General features: G+C 49.2%; 1 protein-coding gene across 1 annotated transcript in view; it reads left to right on the forward strand.

Annotated features, from left to right (window-relative positions):
• ARHGEF10 (Rho guanine nucleotide exchange factor 10) overlaps positions 1–18185 on the forward strand; it is a 95760-nt gene that overhangs the window by 24887 nt on the left and 52688 nt on the right. Inside the window, 7 exon segments of the mRNA XM_021076496.1 lie at positions 608–671; positions 4009–4085; positions 5996–6052; positions 9350–9513; positions 11759–11875; positions 14513–14627; positions 17352–17458. Coding sequence (XP_020932155.1) covers positions 608–671; positions 4009–4085; positions 5996–6052; positions 9350–9513; positions 11759–11875; positions 14513–14627; positions 17352–17458 — 701 coding nt within the window.

Below are 18185 nucleotides of genomic sequence, written 5' to 3' on the forward strand. Positions count from 1 at the left end.
CCTGAGCATCTGTGTGTGTCTGTGTCTATGCATGTCTGTGTGTGTCTGTGTGTCTTGTTGTGTCTGTGTGTGTCTATGTCTCTGTGTGTCTATGTGTCTGTGTCTCTGTGTGTCTATGTATGTCCGTGTCTGCGTGTGTCTGTGTCTGTGTCTGTGTCTATGTGTGTCTGTGTGTGTCTACGTCTATGTGTGTCTATGTCTATGTGTGTCTCTATGTGTCTCTGTGTGTTGGGGGGGCACCCTGAGAAACTGGGAGAGGAGGCAGAAGTGCGGTGGAATAGGGAAGTGTCTTGAGAAGCAACAGCCAGCAGGGGGAGTTGCAGGGAGGGAATTGTTGGGGTGCTGGTGGTCGGGGGGCAGCGCTGTGACAGAGTGCTGCTTAAGGAGTCATGATTCACCTCTGTTTAGCAGGAAGGAACACTGGCGGAGGTGAATACCTGACTCTTTAACCGATACCCCATCACAGCGCTGGACCCCTCCCCCCTGGGTACCCCAGCCTCTCATCGATAAGAAAGGAAAATAGGAAACCACTCTAAGGATAAAAAGCAATGTCCTAAACATTTCTTTCAGGTATAAAACAATATGAACTTTTCCTCTTTCCTGGCAGAGACACAGGAAGTAGCAGAAGACAGCCAGTTTAATTCCTTGAGTTCTGAGGATCCGACAAACAGGTATCACCCCTAATTTTCCACAGATGTTCTGAGTTCCTGACCAGTTCCTGAAATGTTGATGCAGTGATTCCCAGGCCTTCCTGCCCTGCCCCCCCCCAAACCCTGGCCTTCTTGTCCTCCGTGTCTTCTGCCCTCTCGCCCAGGGACCCCCCCCAGACTGAATGTCAGGACTCTGTAAGACATTGACATTATTCTTTGTGGAAATGGAGAAACTGTGAGTCCGAGGCCAGATAGAGGAGGATGATGTGATACTCCTGTCCCCCAGTGGGAAATGGTCCATGTGCTTAACCTCGTAAAGATTCTCAGGATCCCATGGGGAAAGGATTTACTCTTGTCAAACTCAGGGTTTATCTAGAATCCTTAACACTGATTTCATTATAGATCTTTCTTGCATGCCACTTGTCTTCACAAATGCTGTTTCATCTGCTTGAAATTACCAAAATCCCCTCCCCCAGACAAACTCCTACTCACCCTTCAGAACCCAGCTTAAATGTTTCATTTCATACAGTTTCCTCCTCCCTGCTCCCAGAGCTGTGTGCACACACCTACGTTCTAATTTATTGCTTTGTGCTCTCACTCTTATTTCTTGTGTCCCTTTCTGCTGCTATACTGAATTCTTCAGAGGTGAAGACCAGGTTTTACCAAGTCTTAAAACACCTGTCACCTAGCACAGCATTGCGCTAGGTGCATGGCAGGTGTGTTTGTTTGTTGGTTTTAAGTGGCCTTACTGAGTTACAATTCATGAACCATGCTATATTTCACCTAAAGTGTGTCCTTCTCTGGCTTTTGATATATTGCATTACTCATTTAAAAATTGTGATAAAAATACATACCATAAAATTTGCCATTTTAACCACTTGAAAGTGTAAAATTCGGTGGCATTAAATATTTTACAGTGTTATACAGCCATCATCTACTTTTGAATTTTTTTGTCATCTGGAACAGAAATCCTCCCCATTATCCCACTGCCTGTAGCTCCCCGCCCAGCTCCTGTGACCTCTGTACTGCATTCTGCCTCTTTGAGCTTGCCTGGTCCAGGTAACTCGCATAGTCGGAACCGCACAAGGTTTGTCCTTTTGTGTTTGGCATCATATTCTCAAGGTCCATCCATGTGGCAGCGTGTGTTGGGATTTCCTTCCTTTTTAAGGTTTGGCAATACCTCATTGTGTGTGTACACATTTTGTGTGCTTGCTTATCTACTAGTGGGCATGTGGGTCATTTCTACCTTTTGGCTCCTGTGAGTGATGCTGGGGTAGACATTGGCCTCCAGCTCTCTGCTCTCAATTCCTTTGGCTTCATACCCAGGAATGGAATTGCTGGTTACACAGTGATCCAATGGTTAACTTTTTACACCTACCTGTTTTCCGTAGCGGCTGCACCATTTTACATTCCCACCAGCCACACGTGGGTTCCAGTTTCCCTATCAGCTCCCCAAACTTACCTTCCGCTTTTTAAAATCATAGCCATCCTCCTGAGAGTGAAGCAGTGTTTCCTGGTAGTTTTGATTTGTGTTTCCTTGATGACTGAAGATGATGAGCATCCTTTCATGTGCATATTGGCCATTTGCATGTCTTCTTTGGAGAAATGTTATTCAAGTCTATTGCCCATTTTTGAAATGGATTTGTTGTTGTTGGATTGTCTCGATATTAGCCCATCATCAGATAAGTGACTCAGGAATATTTTCTCCTTCTGTGTGTTGTCTTTCCACTCTTGATAGCATCCTTTGATACACAAAAGATTTTCATCGTGTCGAAGTCCAGTTTATTTTTTTTCATATTATTGTCTGTGGTTTTGGTGTCATGTTCAGTAAATCACTGGTGACAAATGACATGTCCTAAGTTTTTTGTTGTTTTTTTCTAGGAGGTTTATGATGGTAGCTCTTGAGGCTGGGTGGCCTGTCCCATAGCCGCCCGTGGGTCTGTAGTGCTGTCATATCCTTTGCTTCCGACCCCCCCCCACCCCTACTGTCTGCATGTTTGTCTGCTATTGGAAGTGCTGTGCTGAAGTCCTGGTGGTCGTAGTGAGCTGTCCTCTTCTCCCACCAGTGCTGCCCATCTTTGTTTCGTGTATTTTGAGGCCCCTTTCATGGTTGTGTGTGTGTTTATAATTGCTGCATCTTCCTGCTGTGTTGAATCTTTTATGAATAAAGAGTGTCCTTCTTTGTCTCTTGTAACCTTTTTTGATTCAGAGTCTATTTTATCTGACCAGGTTCTACCAAGTTTTACCACCTAGTGTGCTAGTGTGATTGGTACCTGGTAGGTGTGTCTATGATTATTTTTAATTTGCAAAGCATTTATTGAGTGCCTGCTTCATGCGAGGCATTGGGAATAGAACAGTAAGTACACCTTAGTGCTGTCATGCTTCCTACAGTATCTGTGGGGCAGAGGGATACCGACCAGACAGATAATCCCACGAATGAATGGAGCCCCTCCTCAGCCCAAGATCATTATTCTGAAGGGTATGTGGTTCCAGGAGCGTCGGTAACCCTGGGCTGAAAGATTAGGTTATTTTAATTTCCGAACAAACACGGATGAGTGCTTTTTCGTAGAATATGGGTCTAGTTTTTCATCCCTTTCCTTCTCCTCAACCAAATATACCTTTGCAGCCTCACCTCCCGTGTCCCCTTGCAGGGGTCTCCCTGGCCGTGTCCAGGTGGTCATCTCCCTAACCTGGCCCCTGTCGCTATTTCCAAGGCACCCAAACCCTTACTCTTGGCTGGAGCATGTGTGAGCACTGCAGAAGGTGTGGGAGGGCGAGTCCTGGCTCCTTCTGCGTGCCCAGCCTGAGCCCCTCATTGTCACTGTTGTCTGTTACCTACACTGAGGCACGCTGATATTCCTGTAATTCGATTTCAATGATTCTTTTTTTTCCACGTGTTAAGTTTGCAGAGTGTCCCATGTTTTCTCCAGCTGACCATCCCTAGTTCCAGGCTCTCTTCCTCCTGCTTCAATCTTTGACTCCGCGCGGCTTCTCCCTGCAAAGTGCGCCATGAGTATCGTTACCTTCGGGGCCTGTGTCTCTCTCCCACTGACCTGTTCCCTCAGGTGTATCTCCTCGACCCGGCTGCTTGGGGGCCCAGGGCGGTCCCTCCGCAAAGTCTTGGAGAAAGGAGGCTGAGCTGGGCTGCCAGGAGCAGGGACCACCTTTCCTCACGTCCGCCGTGCTGAGTGGGGTGGGCCTTATGGACCACAAATTTAGAAGTAGCCTTGGTGAAATCTTGAACCTGGCACATCCCATATACCGCCTGGGAAAGGGCTGATGGCACGTGCAGCAGCACAGGGGGCCGTGATGCTGGATGGGTTTTCACCTGCTCGATGCTCCCATGTGCTTTCTCTAGTGAGGATCCGGCCCTGAAGGAGGACAGCGCACTGGCCCGGTGGGCTGCAGATCCGGCCAATACCGCCTGGATGGAGAGTGAGTACTGTGGCCGCTGGGCACCTGGTCAGGCTCTGCTGCTGCCCCCCATCCCGTATCAGATCTAAGACATGTAAAGGGCATCTACTTACCTGGAGCCCACACCAGCGCTGATGCCCGAGGCCTGCCCAGGCCCTGGGGGCCATCATGCCCCGTCAGATCACCTCTGCTCTCTGCATCCTGCACACTCCTCTTTCTGATCCCTTCTTTCTAGTCTAGATTTTGATTTTTGCCCCAACAGAGATTTGGGGACAGTGGCATTAACAAGCCATTCTCTCTTGGGATCCCCAATGAGATGTTTTTTCTTGGCACCATTTTCTTTGGCTGAATCTGGGAGCATGTGCAAGTTCCCAGGCCAGGGATGGAACCCACGGCACAGCAGTGACACGCTGGAGGATCCTTAACCTCCAGGTCCCCAGGGAATTCCCATGGTACCATTTTGAAGGGGTGGTGGGTGGTTAGGCAGCCTACTGACCAGATGGCACACCAGATCTGTTCTGCGTGTAGTTTAGAAAGCAGGACCAATTTTAGCTAGATTTGTTTTTACATTTTTTTTTAAAGTAAAGATTGCTTTTCTAATTATCCCTTTTAGTATCCACTGGCTCACTAATTTCTTTGTAATGGTTTTTTTGTATGATTGACTTACAAAGTAGAACCATCTTAACTATCTCCTAATTATTAAATTCTCTCCTATAATGTTTCATTTCGGTTTTAATGATGACATTGTCAAAACAATTTAGTTTAAGTACATGATTCTGCTAGGGGGCTATTAACGCTGGATCATTATAGGATTAAACCATCATCTAGTTATTCTCACGCCATTTTATTTCCAAAATAGAATTTGTCTGACTTTCTCCCGTAACTTGTTTTTATTATTAGAATAACATATGTATATATATTTGAAAGTAAGCTCTGTACACTAGCAGCCCCTCGCATTACCTAATAGGAGTGGAAATACCGTGGTCACAGTTAATAAATATTATTAGAGGACAACAAGCATGATGTGGGAGCTTGACAATAGCACAAGAACAGGACTATTGACCCTGAGGACATGGGGACAACGACTGTGGGTCGACATCAGAGGACAAGTGAAGCTGTATTTATGTACCTCATTTGTCTCCCGTTGCTTAGTGACCAGTTACCTTTATGGTTTCCAGGGTGGAGGACACGGGTTTGGTTGGTTTCCCTGTTAAGCCCGGAGCTCTTACAAAATGTAAATGAAAAACCCCATTGCTCTACTGCAGGATCGCCTAACAGAGGGAGCATCTGCCCATGGAGGGTCCCTTCTGCTTTTTTTTTTTTCTTTTTCTTTTTAGGGCTGCACCTGAGGCATATGGAAGTTCCCAGGCTAGGGGTTGAATTGGAGCTACGGCTGCTGGCCTACACCGCAGCCACAGCAACATGGGATCTGAGCCACACCTGTGACCTACCCACAACTCATGGCAACGCCGGGTCCTTAACCCACTGAGTGAGGTCAGGGATCGAGCGCACATCCTTCTGGATACTAGTCGGGTTCTTAACCTGCTGAGCCACCACAGGAACTCTCTGTCCCTCTGTTTCGGAGGCTGAACACTACTTTTGTATTTTCTATCAGAACACATTAACTTCATAAACTTAAAAATGTTTTTAAAGCTCTTGTACAGTTGTGTAATTGAACGTGAAGTAATGGAATAAGCAGGCCTGGAAACCATAAAACTCCCACTGGGGATGTTTCACAGCAGCTCAGATTAGGGTGTGGTCCTCCTACCCCCTAAGGCTAGGGCTTTGGTCAAGCACCGCCTCATGACTGACTAACTTCTCCAGGAGCTGCAGCAAGTTGTAGCCCCAGGAAATGCCAACTCCTCCCCCACCCCGCCCCCACGTGCCCTGGTCTTGGTCAGGTTTTAAAGTTTCCCTTCCTTTTATTCCAGATCCGGAAGAAGCCATTTATGATGATGTGCCAAGAGAAAATTCAGACTCCGAGCCAGGTTTGATTTGGGGCTGGAATCGAGTTTTATGAGTTGAGTCTGCAGTTTTTCCCTCTGGGTATAAGCGTGCAGCTTACCTGCCAGGGCCACAGCCCATGTGGGGCTCGTCACGATCTGTAGTTTATGGTGTCCCCATGTGCACACGCGTGCATGTGTTTATATTACAACTCTCGAGGGGGGTAATTTTTTCAATTACCCTAAAGTATCAGAAGGAGTTAGAGACGTGAAAAAATAGGAAGGTAAGACACAGGGAAGCTGGAAATGCCAGCATGTACCTAATAAATGATATGACAACATGGGGGAAAGAATCACTGAGGATTTTCTAGAATTAAAGATGGAAGTTATCAGATTGTAGAAATATGAATTCAAAGCAGAGTGCAGATGAGTCTGCACTGAGGCACACGCAGTTCACGTGACTGAGCACAGCCCCGTTGTGACATCTGGCAGCAGGGGAGAGAGCGTGGCCACCCAGGGAGGAACAGCAGCATAATGTTCTCAAAAGTGCTGAAGGAAAGTGTTCCAGCCCAGGTTTCCACACCCAGCCAAAGTGTAAACCTTTTTTTTCCTTTCTTTTTTTTTTTTGTCCTTTGTCTTTTTAGGGCCTCACCTGTGGCATAGGGAATTCTCAGGCTAGGGGTCGAATTGGAGCTACAGCTGCTGGCCTACACCACAGCCTCAGCAACATGGGATCTGAGCCACATCTGCGACCTACACCAGAGCTCACGGCAATGCTGGATCCTTAACCTACTAATCGAGGCCAGGGATCGACCCTCAACCTCATCGTTCCTAGTTGGATTTGTTTCGGCTGGGCCACAGTGGGAACTCATCAATCTTTTTTTTGTTTGTTTTTAATTGTATTGTATTGAAGTATAGTTGATTTACAGTGCAGTGTTAATTTCTGCTGTACAGCAAAGTGACTCAGTTATACATACATATCCATTCCCACATAGGTCATTGCAGAACACTGAGTAGCGTTCTCTGTGCTGTGCAGTGGGTTCCCATTGACCATCCATTCCATAGAGCTCAGTGTGCATGTGCCAATCCCAAACCCCCAGTCCATCCCCTACCAACCACTTCTCCCCTTTGGTAACCATAAGTTTGCTTTCAAAGTCTGTAAGTCTGTTTCTATTTTGTGAATAAGTTCATTTGTATAATTTTTTAAGATTCCACATATAAGTGATATCATGCGATACTTGTCTTTCTCTGGCTTATTTCACCTAGTATGATAATCTCTAGTTCCATCCACATTGCTACAAATAGCATTATTTCATTCTTTTTTAATGGCTGAATAGTATTCCACTGTATATACATATACCACATTTTCTTTTTTCTTTTTAAAGTTTTATGGTCACACCCACAGGGTATGGAAGTTCCTTGGCCAGGATTGAATTGGAGCCACAGCTGTGGCAACACTGGATCCTTTAACCTGTTTGGCTGGGCTGAGGATCAAACCCACAGCTCCTTAACCCACTGTATCATAGCAGGAACTCCGTCTTTATCCACTCCTCTCTCAATGGATGCTTAGGTTACTTCCATGTCTTGGCTGTTGTAAATGGTGGTGTGAACATTGGGGTGCCTGTATCTTAAGGTTTTAACAAGAGAAATAGCCTCTGGGAGTTCCCCTCATGGCTCAGTGGTTAACGAATCAACTAGGAATCATGAGGTTGCGGGTTCTATCCCTGGCCTTGCTCAGTGAGTTAAGGATCCGGCGTTGCTGTGAGCTGTGGTGTAGGTTGCAGATGCAGCTCAGATTCCGTGTTGCTGTGGCTCTGGCGTAGGCCTGTGGCTACAGCTCCGACTCGATCCCTAGCCTGTGAACCTCCATGTGCCATGGGAGCGGCCCAAGAAATTGCAAAAAGACAAAAAAAAAAAAAAAAAGAGAGAGAGAGAGAAACAGGCTCTGTCAGACGGAGGTTGGGAGCTTGACCACTCGTAGACCCTGGAGGAGTTGGTTCCTGCCGTATTTCGAAGGAAAAGCTACCAACCCTGTTAGGAGGCAGGAAAGCGTGGTGAGCAAGTGGGCTGACCCTCTGACCACCTGAGGGTGCTTGCATAAACTTGGAGCCCAAAAGGCATGATGCTGAACATTCCAGGTGAAGTGGTGGGAGATCCCATCCAGAGTATCCCAGCGAACAAGCCAAAGCCCATTTTCACCTGGGAGGATTGTCTCCAGAGCTCAGGGGTCCTCAGCCGGGGCTAGTTCTCTGTCGTTTCCCACAGGATCAGACTACTGACGTGGGCCCTGTGCTCATCCCACTGTGGGCCAGGAGGTGTTGAAGACTAGGCTAGGAGGGACTTTGCCAGCCTCACAGAGGGCCTGCTCTTAAAATTGCAGCAAACTTGCTAATTAAAAGTGGGAGTTCATCGATTGATTCCTCCAGCACTTTTGGATGCTGTCAGGCCCCCAGCTCTGCTGTGGGCTCAGCTAAGGGAGGCCCTGCCAGAGAGTCCTAGGTGGGGGAGACCAGCGCTCATGCTGGGGCCTCCAGGGCCTTAAAATGAGCACACACACACCCCCCAGGCAGTTATTTAAGTAGCTGGTGCAGATCAGGTGGAGACTGAAGGCTGGTTTCTGCAGAACCAGGTTTGAGATGCATTTGGGGATAATTGATCCCCCCGATCGGCCTTTCCCAGTACAGAGGGGTGGTCTGGGGTCTCAGAAACCAAACGCCAGCAGAACGTAGTCCAGTGGTGCCCCTGCTGGAGGTGACAGCTGTGCTGGTTTGCCCTGGTACGTCATCCCCTGGACAGGCGGCGCCTTTGTCATTGTATCCGATGGCATAAACAGATGTGCTCATCACTAATTCCAGAAGGACTGATGTGATGAAGGCATTTAAATACAATCATAGATTATAGGTTGTATGGGATATTTTTAGCACAGAAGCAGAATTTATAGTTGTCTGCAGTAAGCGTCACTGGTGTCCATATTTGAATACCTCTACCTGCGATCTATTATCTGTCTAATCTTTTTATATTCCATACACTTATCTAAAAGAAAAATAGAAAAAAAATTCTCTATAAGCAGGTAGTTATTTGGTATAATTGTGGAGGATTCTCACAGCCCAGTGGGTAGTCTTCAGAACGTGGCTGGGGCTGGGGACTTAGCAGAGTTTTGTGACACCCTGCCAGTCACCCCAGCGCCTTTCCCTAGGATCTCACCTAAGACTCTGGGCCTCCGAGCTTCTCTGAGATGCTTCCTCCCCAGCTCTTGACAACAGGATAGAATGGCAGGCATGCACACAACTACAGCTGGCGAACTCTGCTTCTCACATTTCATTTTGACGTTTATGCATTCAGATGAAATGATTTATGATGATGTTGACAATGGAGGTGAAGGTGGAAACAGCTCTCTGGAATACGGATGGAGTTCGAGTGAATTTGAGAGTTACGAGGAGCAGAGCGACTCGGAGAGCAGAAACGGGGTCCCCAGGCCCTTCCTGCGCAGCAACCACAAAAAGCAAGTATGTGCCCAGTCTGAGCGTTTAAGAGATAGAATAGTCTCATGTTGACATGTTAACTATGAAATGTAATTTTCATTCATGTATTATTTTAAGATGTTGTTGATATGTAGTTAGAGAAAAGCATGAGGTGTTGGCAAAAGAAAAGCAATCCCTAGGAGTTCCCTGGTGGTTCAGTGGTTAAAGACCTGGTGTTGTCACCACCGTGGCTCAGGTCACTGCTGTGGTGCGGGTTTGGTCCCTGGCCTGGGAACTTCTGCTTGCTGCGGCTAAGGCCAGAAAAAAAAAAAAAAAAAAAAAGATTATTTCACATAATCTTGGCAGGACTGGAAGATTAAATTTATACAAATCACTCTAAAGGCCCTAAGCAGCTTGCTATTTTGAACAGTTTAAGAAAGGAAACAGCTCTTGGCTGGATGTCTGTGCTGTGCACACCGAAGGCAGTTTGTGCCCTGTATGGATGGAGCTGGGCCTGGCTGCACAGCCCCACTGTCCTTTACTGGATGCTGTGAGCCTTAGTGTTTTCAACACAAACAGGAAGACATAAAAATAGATCATGTTCTAAAAGGATGTTACAGGACAAAAGCTCCTGGGCTGCCCAGGATTATCCTTCCTTAAAGGGAGCACATGTGTGTGAAACTCCAGAGACTCCAGAGGGTCCAGGGAGAGCTGCAGAGGTTGAAGACGTGAATTCTTGGCCTGGTGGGTGTGGGGTGGGGGCCCGAGAGCTGCTTTGTTGAGGGAAGTCAACCACTGAGGTTTGTGATGATCAGTGGTGACCGGCCACCCTAAATATGCTTTTGCTGCTGGGTGTTTCAGCTGTTCTTAAAAGGGTGGATTTGCGCAGAGCCACGTCAATGCCTTCTGCATCCTTGGGATGCGGGCCACATGTGCCCAGCGGTTGTGATCTAATGCCTCACCATCATGATGGGATTGATCAGTAACCCCTGCACCTGCCTGTACCCAGTGACCGGCTGATGTGTGCCCAGATGTGTTCTCCACGTAGGTTATACATTATTAGGGGCAGCTTGATGTTCTCCTGTCTGTGATCATGTCACGAAACCCAAAAAGAATCTGTCACATTGGGGTAGTCAACTCAACTACTCAATGTTATCAACAAGATTTTTTCAGGAACTGAGCCCTCTTCTGTCACCAGACTTATGGCAGTGGAGACTTAACCAATGAATGAAGCTATGACTGTGACACTTGGCTTGTTATGGCTGAGTGCAGCATTCTAGGTTTAAACTGAGATTTTAAATATGGCGCTACGGTCTGATTTCAGCAGAGTGGTGCCTTGAAAGGAGGTTAAAACACTCCTAAATTTCGTCTTCCACAAGCCTGTTGTATTATGTACCAACGGGGCTGGGTCAGGCTATAGCCCGTGAGCCATGGACATGGTTACTGAGCCCTCCTTGCTGTCCAGCGAGACCCGTGTTCCAGTGCCAGGCGGGGGGAGGGGTCAGGTCTGGGGAGGAGGACCCAGCAGCAGAAAGGGGGCGGGGCAGCCCAGAGCCACTTGAGGGCAGGTGGTCATGAGCTTCCCGTCCTGGTGAGGCAGCTCCTGGGATGGGGAAGTTGCTGTGAGAAGGCCCGGATTTTCTTGTCTGAAAAGTCACATTTCAGAAGCTGCCCAAGTATCACGAGAAGTCCTTGAAGAGTCCTCTTACCCGCAGTCTCAGATTTTATCAGGAATTGCTAAGGTGTCTTTGTCTGGGTTAACATTGGGAGACAGTCACTAAGGAGCAGTGGGCCTTCAGTTTGCACATTTGAGATGTTTGTGATCATATGAGGAATGATTACCCCAACCCCATGGGCCGCAGAAAAAGCTACATAGTTTGGAGCCTTAAAAATCTACACGCCCCCCCCCCAAAGTGTGCCCCTCAATACAACCTTGGATTCGAGTTTCGCCTGCTTTGGTGCCGACATGAAGGAATCATTTTATGCATGTTTTACACACTCGATCATTTTAATTTCACCAAAGCGTGAAGGAACAGCGACGGCACACAGACTTCTTTCTGCGTTGACCTGCTCTCGTTGGGTGGAGAGACCTCACCAAGGTGGCCCAGCTGGAGGCGCGTCTGCCTTTTGATGATGGTTGTACTCACCCCTGTATCTGTTTCCCAAGAGCCGGGGGGCTGGGACGAGGGGCCCCGGGACCAGACGCCACTGACGTCCCTGCAACGTAAGCTGGTCTCGGAGTCCCCAGAGGGGCGTGTTTGTGAAAAGCTTGTGTCTCTTTGTGCTGTAGCTTTCCCATGACCTAGCGCGTTTAAAGGAGCACTATGAGAGAAAAATGAGAGAGGTGATGGCCAGCACGGTGGGAGCCGTGGAGATCCAGCGCCTAAAGCACAAACATGAGCTGAAGGTAGTGTGCTTCGCGCTGGACGCTTCTGCTGGAACCGGCCGGCCCGTCAAGAGGAGAGTCAGCTGCCAAGCTGGCCGGTCCTGCCGGGCGGTGGTTCTCACAGTGCGGTCCAGGGAACCCCAGGCGCCACCCCAGCGGGGCACGTTCCCCCGTCGCTCTGCTTCTCCCATGTGTGGACGGGGGACTTTTCCCCAGGTTTCCTGATGCATGACCCACGCCATTGGCACTCAGGAGCCGCCGTCTCCACGCAGGTTCCCCAAGAATGCAAAACTATGCACTTTTTAAATTTTGGAAAATAGAGTGCTTTTCCATAAATATGCTACCTAAGGTAAAATGCAATAAGTTTATTATTTAAAAAAATGACTATTACTAAATTCGACATTTTTCTGTTTTACCTCTGTATATAGTAAATATAGATAAAGCAGGCAAACCACAGCCCTTTGACTTCTGGATGACTTTTGTGAGTGTGAAGGGCTCCTGGGACCACAAGTTGAGAACTGCTGGATCTGGATGTGGTGGCGTCACTGTTTTGAGATGTGTTTTAAAAGGGCACTGTCAAGTAATTGTTACTTCATTTGGGTCTGCCATCCTTCTGAGGGTTGTGACATGTTCACACCTGTTTATGGCACTTACCTGAGGTCGGTGTTCACTGAGAAATGTCTTCTGTAATGTCATCGCTAGGTTTCATGCTTTCCGGTGCAGGAGCAAAGCCTTAGGAATCAGGGCCTCTCCTTAGGAAGTAGGCCACAGGTCACTGGGGTAGCTAGGAGTCCAGTGGGGGTTTGTGGGGAGCCCAGGGCTGGGTCGTCCGGGGAGTCGTGTGTGGGAGGCCAGGCCAGCAGAAGAGGTGGGAATAAGCACAGGTGAGATGGCAGGATGGCGAGGTGGTGGCCAGTGCAGGGGTGAGGTCATGGCTCTGGCTGAGCACTCCCGCTTCTGGGAAGAGGCAGAGCTGCAGAAGGGCCAGGTGGCTGGGCATGCTGCTGGGCTGCTGGGCTGCTGGCTGGCCGGGTGTCTTGGGCAGCCGTTCCCCTCCCTGAAACCTGGCATCCATCAGGCTCCCTGGCCGACCTGCTGTTCCTTACTCTCCTTGGGGCAGCCTGCACGGGCTCGGGCTACAGTCCTAGGGTGCAAAGGCTGGGACCTGGGATGGTTGTTGGGGGAGGAAGCTCAGTAGGGCCGCCTGACAGCCTGCTAGGCAGGGCATGTGCGCAGAGTGAAGACGACAGTAGTGGCCGTGGAGAAGGGGATGGCGGGTCACCGTCCAGGGTGGTCAGCAGGACATGGATGGGTTGGTTGGAGGTATGCAGAGGTCGGTGCCCAAGTGGCTTTGTGGTGATTGAGCTGGTGGAGCGGGGTGGTGGTGGGCTAGTGGATGAGGGAGTCGGGATCAGCCTGGGAGGGTCACTGGTTTGGTTTCTGTTGAGCTGAGCGGTGGCCTAGTTGCGTCTCCTCAGGAAGGCAGCCCAAGGCTGGGGATGTCGAGGAATTGCCAAAGCGCTCAGGGCTGGAGTCGCGAGTGCCCGACAGCAGCCTGGGCTCCTCGTGGGATAGACGGCCAAGGGCTTGGCTCCGGCATCCAGGCTGCTCACTGAGTTTGGACCACTGGGCGGCGGCCCTGGAGGCCCAAGCGGGATGTAGAGGCCAGCGAGGGAGTCAGGCTGAATGCTGGAGGTACCTGTAAAGATACTGGAACCCCCCACCCCTGGGCGGAACCTGCAGGAGGACGGGGAGGCAGGCAGTGTAGACAGACAGAAGGGTTGGTTTGTTTCCTGCGAGGCCAGGTGTGTTTGCTCCGGGCCATCGGTCACTTGGTATGTGATGGCTGGTACTCAGACGTTAGTGTTCCAAGGATGGGAAGTGTGGGTAAAATGCCAAAACTCATCATTGGAAGTTTTGGGGGCTCATGGCCAGTCTGAGAATTAGGCTGGGTCCCTGGCTTGAGGAAACCAGAAGGAAGGAGCCCCCTGTGGTGGGCAGTGGTCCTGATTCTTTAACATCTGTGGAGGAAGGGGTGTGCCCATCTCTTATGTGGGCATCGCTCTGTCCATATCTGGCTCTTAACTCCACCTGGCCATTCGAGTGGGCACAGTGACTCCTGGCCAGGTCCATGTGATGATCCACAAGAAGGGCCGTGAGCTGTTGGACTGGGCTCCCTGGGGCTCAGAGGCAGGGTGGGGAGTGTCCAGGGCTGAGCAGGCCCTGGGGTCTCCCACTGGTGGCTCCACTGTTTCCTGCCTAAGTGCTTCATCCTCAGGGAACCCTTGAACAAGTGCGGCTTTAGTTTCTCAAACTTCTACAAGGCTCATTGCAAACGTTTGTGATAAAAATGAAGACTGACTTTTAAACGTAGCTGGAGACTTAAAACTGTGTTAAGGAAGGGCTCTGTTTTGAAAGTTTATTTTCCTTCTTTTTTTTTTTTTTTAACCAGCAAAACCAAAACAAAACAGCCCCAAACCACCCCTGACGCACACACACACTCTCACAACAGCCAAGAAAGGCCTCCCAGATCAAAAAGCCAATTTCAGATGACATTTCAAGACCAAACTACTTGACAGTATTCTTTTAAAATGGATTACAAGCAGCAAGTGGCTTTCCTGGAGTCGTCCACCCCTCACTGTGCTCCCCTTTCCGCAGATGCAGAAGCTCATGAAGGCGGCTCGGGAGGGGACCAAGGATGGGCTGGAGAAGACGAAGGCCGCGGTGAAGCGGGGCCGCTCTTTCATCAGGACCAAGTCCTTCGTCTCTGCAGGTGTGCGGGCGCCTCCAGCTCCAATGCTGGCCATCTGGCCTCGGGTGCAGCACCTGCTCATCCCCCAGCCCAGCCTCCCTCCCAGGGCACAGGTGTGCTCTCTGGGCCAAGGGAGAGGTGGTGGGTCTCACTCTCCTTTAACCAGCTCCTCTCAGCTGCTGAGTGGTCTGTGGCTTCCCCCCAGGGTGGGCTTGCCCTCCCCTAACACCCCCAGTTCTCAGCAGGGCTGCTCCTAGCAGGACAGAACCACAGGTGTGTTCATAGTGCCTGGGCTCTCCTGGGCCTTTACCGCCTGTCCCAGACTGGAGTCAAGCTGTCAGGCTCTGAGCAGGGACTTCAGGGACCTTTGTGCTGGGAGAGACGGTTGGGAGCGAGATCAGAACTTTCAGATTTTGTGACCAGTTTCACTCAGGGCAGCAGTAGCCTGTGTGTCAGAAAGAGCCTATCAGGTCTGTTCACATTGGCAGTGAGTCACAAGCCAAGGACTATCCTGTATCAGAGCGTTTCTGTGCACTGATGAGTTAGGAGATACCTAGTTGTGCAGGTAGGTCGGGGTTACATGGCAGAGTGGCTCCTGTGACTTGGACCTAGTCAGGGAGCCTTTAAAGAGGTCACTTCTTTGCAGAGCCCTCGGCCTCTTCCCACAGGACAGAGCTGTGGGCTTGGATAAAGTGTGTGCCCCATGGGAGCTGGCAGCAGGTCAGGCCCCTGAGGGGACCCTTCTTGGTAGGGCACAGGGGCAGAGCCCAACAGGTGCAGAGGCTGGGGTTTGGGTCCCTGGATTCTGGGGACTAATGCCAACTCAGGCCTACCTGAAACCCCGGAATAGGGTCACAGGCTAACGAGGTCCAAGGACTGGATGCTCAGGGTGGCTGGAAGCTGGATCTGGGGGACAAGTGAGCAGAGCAGCAGAGGATCGTCCTAGTCTGGGTGGGGAGGTCCCTTACATGCACCCCGAAGCTCTGCAGCCTTAGTTTCCTACACTGTGAAGTGGGAAGACTGGGCTGAATTCTGGCTCCTGGCTCTGGAAATTCCCAGGAACATGCAGGAGCTTCTAAAAATAGCATGTGCCTCGCCCACCACCTCTCAGACCATTGATGAATCTCTGAGGGAGGGGTCTGGACACTGGAATGTCCTGTTGTGTTTTTTTTTAAGATTATTTTTTTAGAATAGTTTTAAGTTCATAGCAAAATGTAGTGAAAAAAAAAAAATGTAGTGAAAAGTACAGAGATTTCCCACGCAATCCCCCCGCCCACAGAGTAGTGTCACTGTCCTAAAACCCTCTGTGCTCAACCCCTGGCAACCATTGATTGTTTTACTATCTCCATGGTTTTGCTTCTCCCAAATATCTTAGAGTTGGAATCATACAGTCTGTAGCCTTTTCAGATTGGCTTCTGTCACTTAGTAGGTAACATGCATTTAATTTCCTCTGTGTCTTTTCATGACTTGAAACCTCATTTTTTTTTTTTTTTTTGTCTTTTAGGGCCTCACTGGCGGCATATAGAGGTTCCCATGCTAGGGTTCGAATAGGAGCTATAGCCGCCGGCCTACACCAGCGCCAGAGCAACTCGGAATCTGAGCCGCGTTTGCGACTTACGCCACAGCTCACGGCAATGCCGGATCCTGAGTGAGGCCAGAGATCGAACCATGTCCTCGTGGATGCTAGTTGGGTTCATTGACCACTGAGCCATGATGGGAACTCCAAAACCTCATTTCTTTTTAGCTGAAAAATGTTCTGTGTCTAGATGGGCCAGTTTATCCATTCACCTGCTGAAGGATATCTTGGCTGCTTCCAGGTTTTGGCAGTTATTGTGAATAAAGCTGTTGTAAATAACTGTGTGCTGGTTTTCACATGGTCAGAAGTTTTCAGCTCCTCTGGGTGAATACAACAGGGCATGGTCACTGGATCATAGGGTGAGCATGTATCCAGCTTTATAAGAAACAGCCCAACTGTGTTCCCAGGTGGTGGCACCTCTCTGCTCTCCCACAGCAGTGATTCTGAGAGTTCCTGTGGCTCCATACCCAGCATGTGCCATGATCAGTGTCTAGATTTGGCGTTCTGACAGGTGTGCACCCACTGTAGGCTTTTAAAAGTTCCGTAGACATTTTTTTTTTCCACTAGGGTTTTGTGTTTTTGAATTAGATAATCAGATAATCTCTAAAAAATTACCTAGAAATCTCTGTGCTTTCTGGTTTCTAGCTGTTTTGTGGATTCTTTAGACTATTTAGCTGCATCTCAGTTTTTAGAAATGAATTTAGTTTTGTCTAAAATGTTCGATTTGGGGAAGTTGTGCTTTTCCAGATCTCTAGTGACAAAGGCAGAAAGTTCAGGACGTGACTCCATCTCATTTAGTTTTCACCGACTACTGAGTGTTCTTAGCTCTTTGTAGCTGCCTTTCTTTGTTTCTGATATCTATATTTTATAGATTAAAAGTTGAAATATGTATTTCTACTTTGCCATCTAGGTATTCAGATGACCCCTCTGCCTTTTAAAGTTAGACTTCAAGTACTGAAAAATCACGAATATCAGCAAACACTGCATTCCTCCTGTGGGGAGGGTATTTTCTTGGGTTTGTTAAGACCTGACTCATCGCTGGGTGGCAAGGAATTGTGTAGAACTGAGAAGTCTACCCAAGGCCTTGATTTGACGGCCAGCTTTGCTGTGAGGTGATGTATGAACATACTACTGCAGGGTCAAGCTAGCACGTTGTGTCTTCCTTTAAGATCACAGATCCTGCCTGGAAGAGGAGCAGAGCTTGTTCATTGATGTAGACTGCAGACACCCGGAGGCTGTCCTGACCCCGATGCCGGACGGTTTATCTCAGCAGCAGGTAGGCTGTGCGGGCTGGTACCTGGTGTTTTGGTAACCGGGAGGCTGTGCTGGCTGGGAGTGACCTGCTGCTACAGACGCCCTGTCACTGCCCCACCTGGCCTCCTCCACCCACCTCCCCTGGGCCAGCAAGGGAAGGGTTAACCCAGCGGCGGGCCTCTGAGGCCTGGTCAGCAGCTGGGGCCCGGCTCCGCATCCCCGTCCTTAAGTACCTTGAGTAATTGTGAACATGCGTGGAACGTGTTCATCCTCTGTGAACCAGGCCGTGTTGATGGGACGACTTTACAGAGACTGGCCATGAGAGTGTGAATGTGTGTGTACATGGCGCCTCAGTCGGAGATTAGAATACAGACTCCAACAACTAATGAAGCAGCCAAATATAAATGATGTTCTTAATCTCTGTAAACAGGTAGCAGAGGGGAAAAATGCAGTGGTTTCCATTTGATTATCTTTGGGTAAAAGGCAAGGAAAACTTCAGGAACAAGGGCCTGAGGGAGGGGTCGATGGTTTGGGTGGGATGTGATTTGTTTTTCCTTGTGGGCAACCTCATGAGATTCTTGGAGACTGAGAGAGGTGACAGGCAGGTGATATAAGGAGATGATATAGCCCCAGAGATGTAGATAGGTAGGCAGGTAATAGGCAGACGAGCTAGATGGTAGATGCATGTGTAGACCTTCCATGTACACACGTACACACCGATGCAGGCAGAACAACAGCCCCACAGACAT

The sequence above is a fragment of the Sus scrofa genome, chromosome 15, assembly GCF_000003025.6.
Source record: "Sus scrofa isolate TJ Tabasco breed Duroc chromosome 15, Sscrofa11.1, whole genome shotgun sequence".
In the NCBI taxonomy this organism is placed as follows: domain Eukaryota; kingdom Metazoa; phylum Chordata; class Mammalia; order Artiodactyla; family Suidae; genus Sus; species Sus scrofa.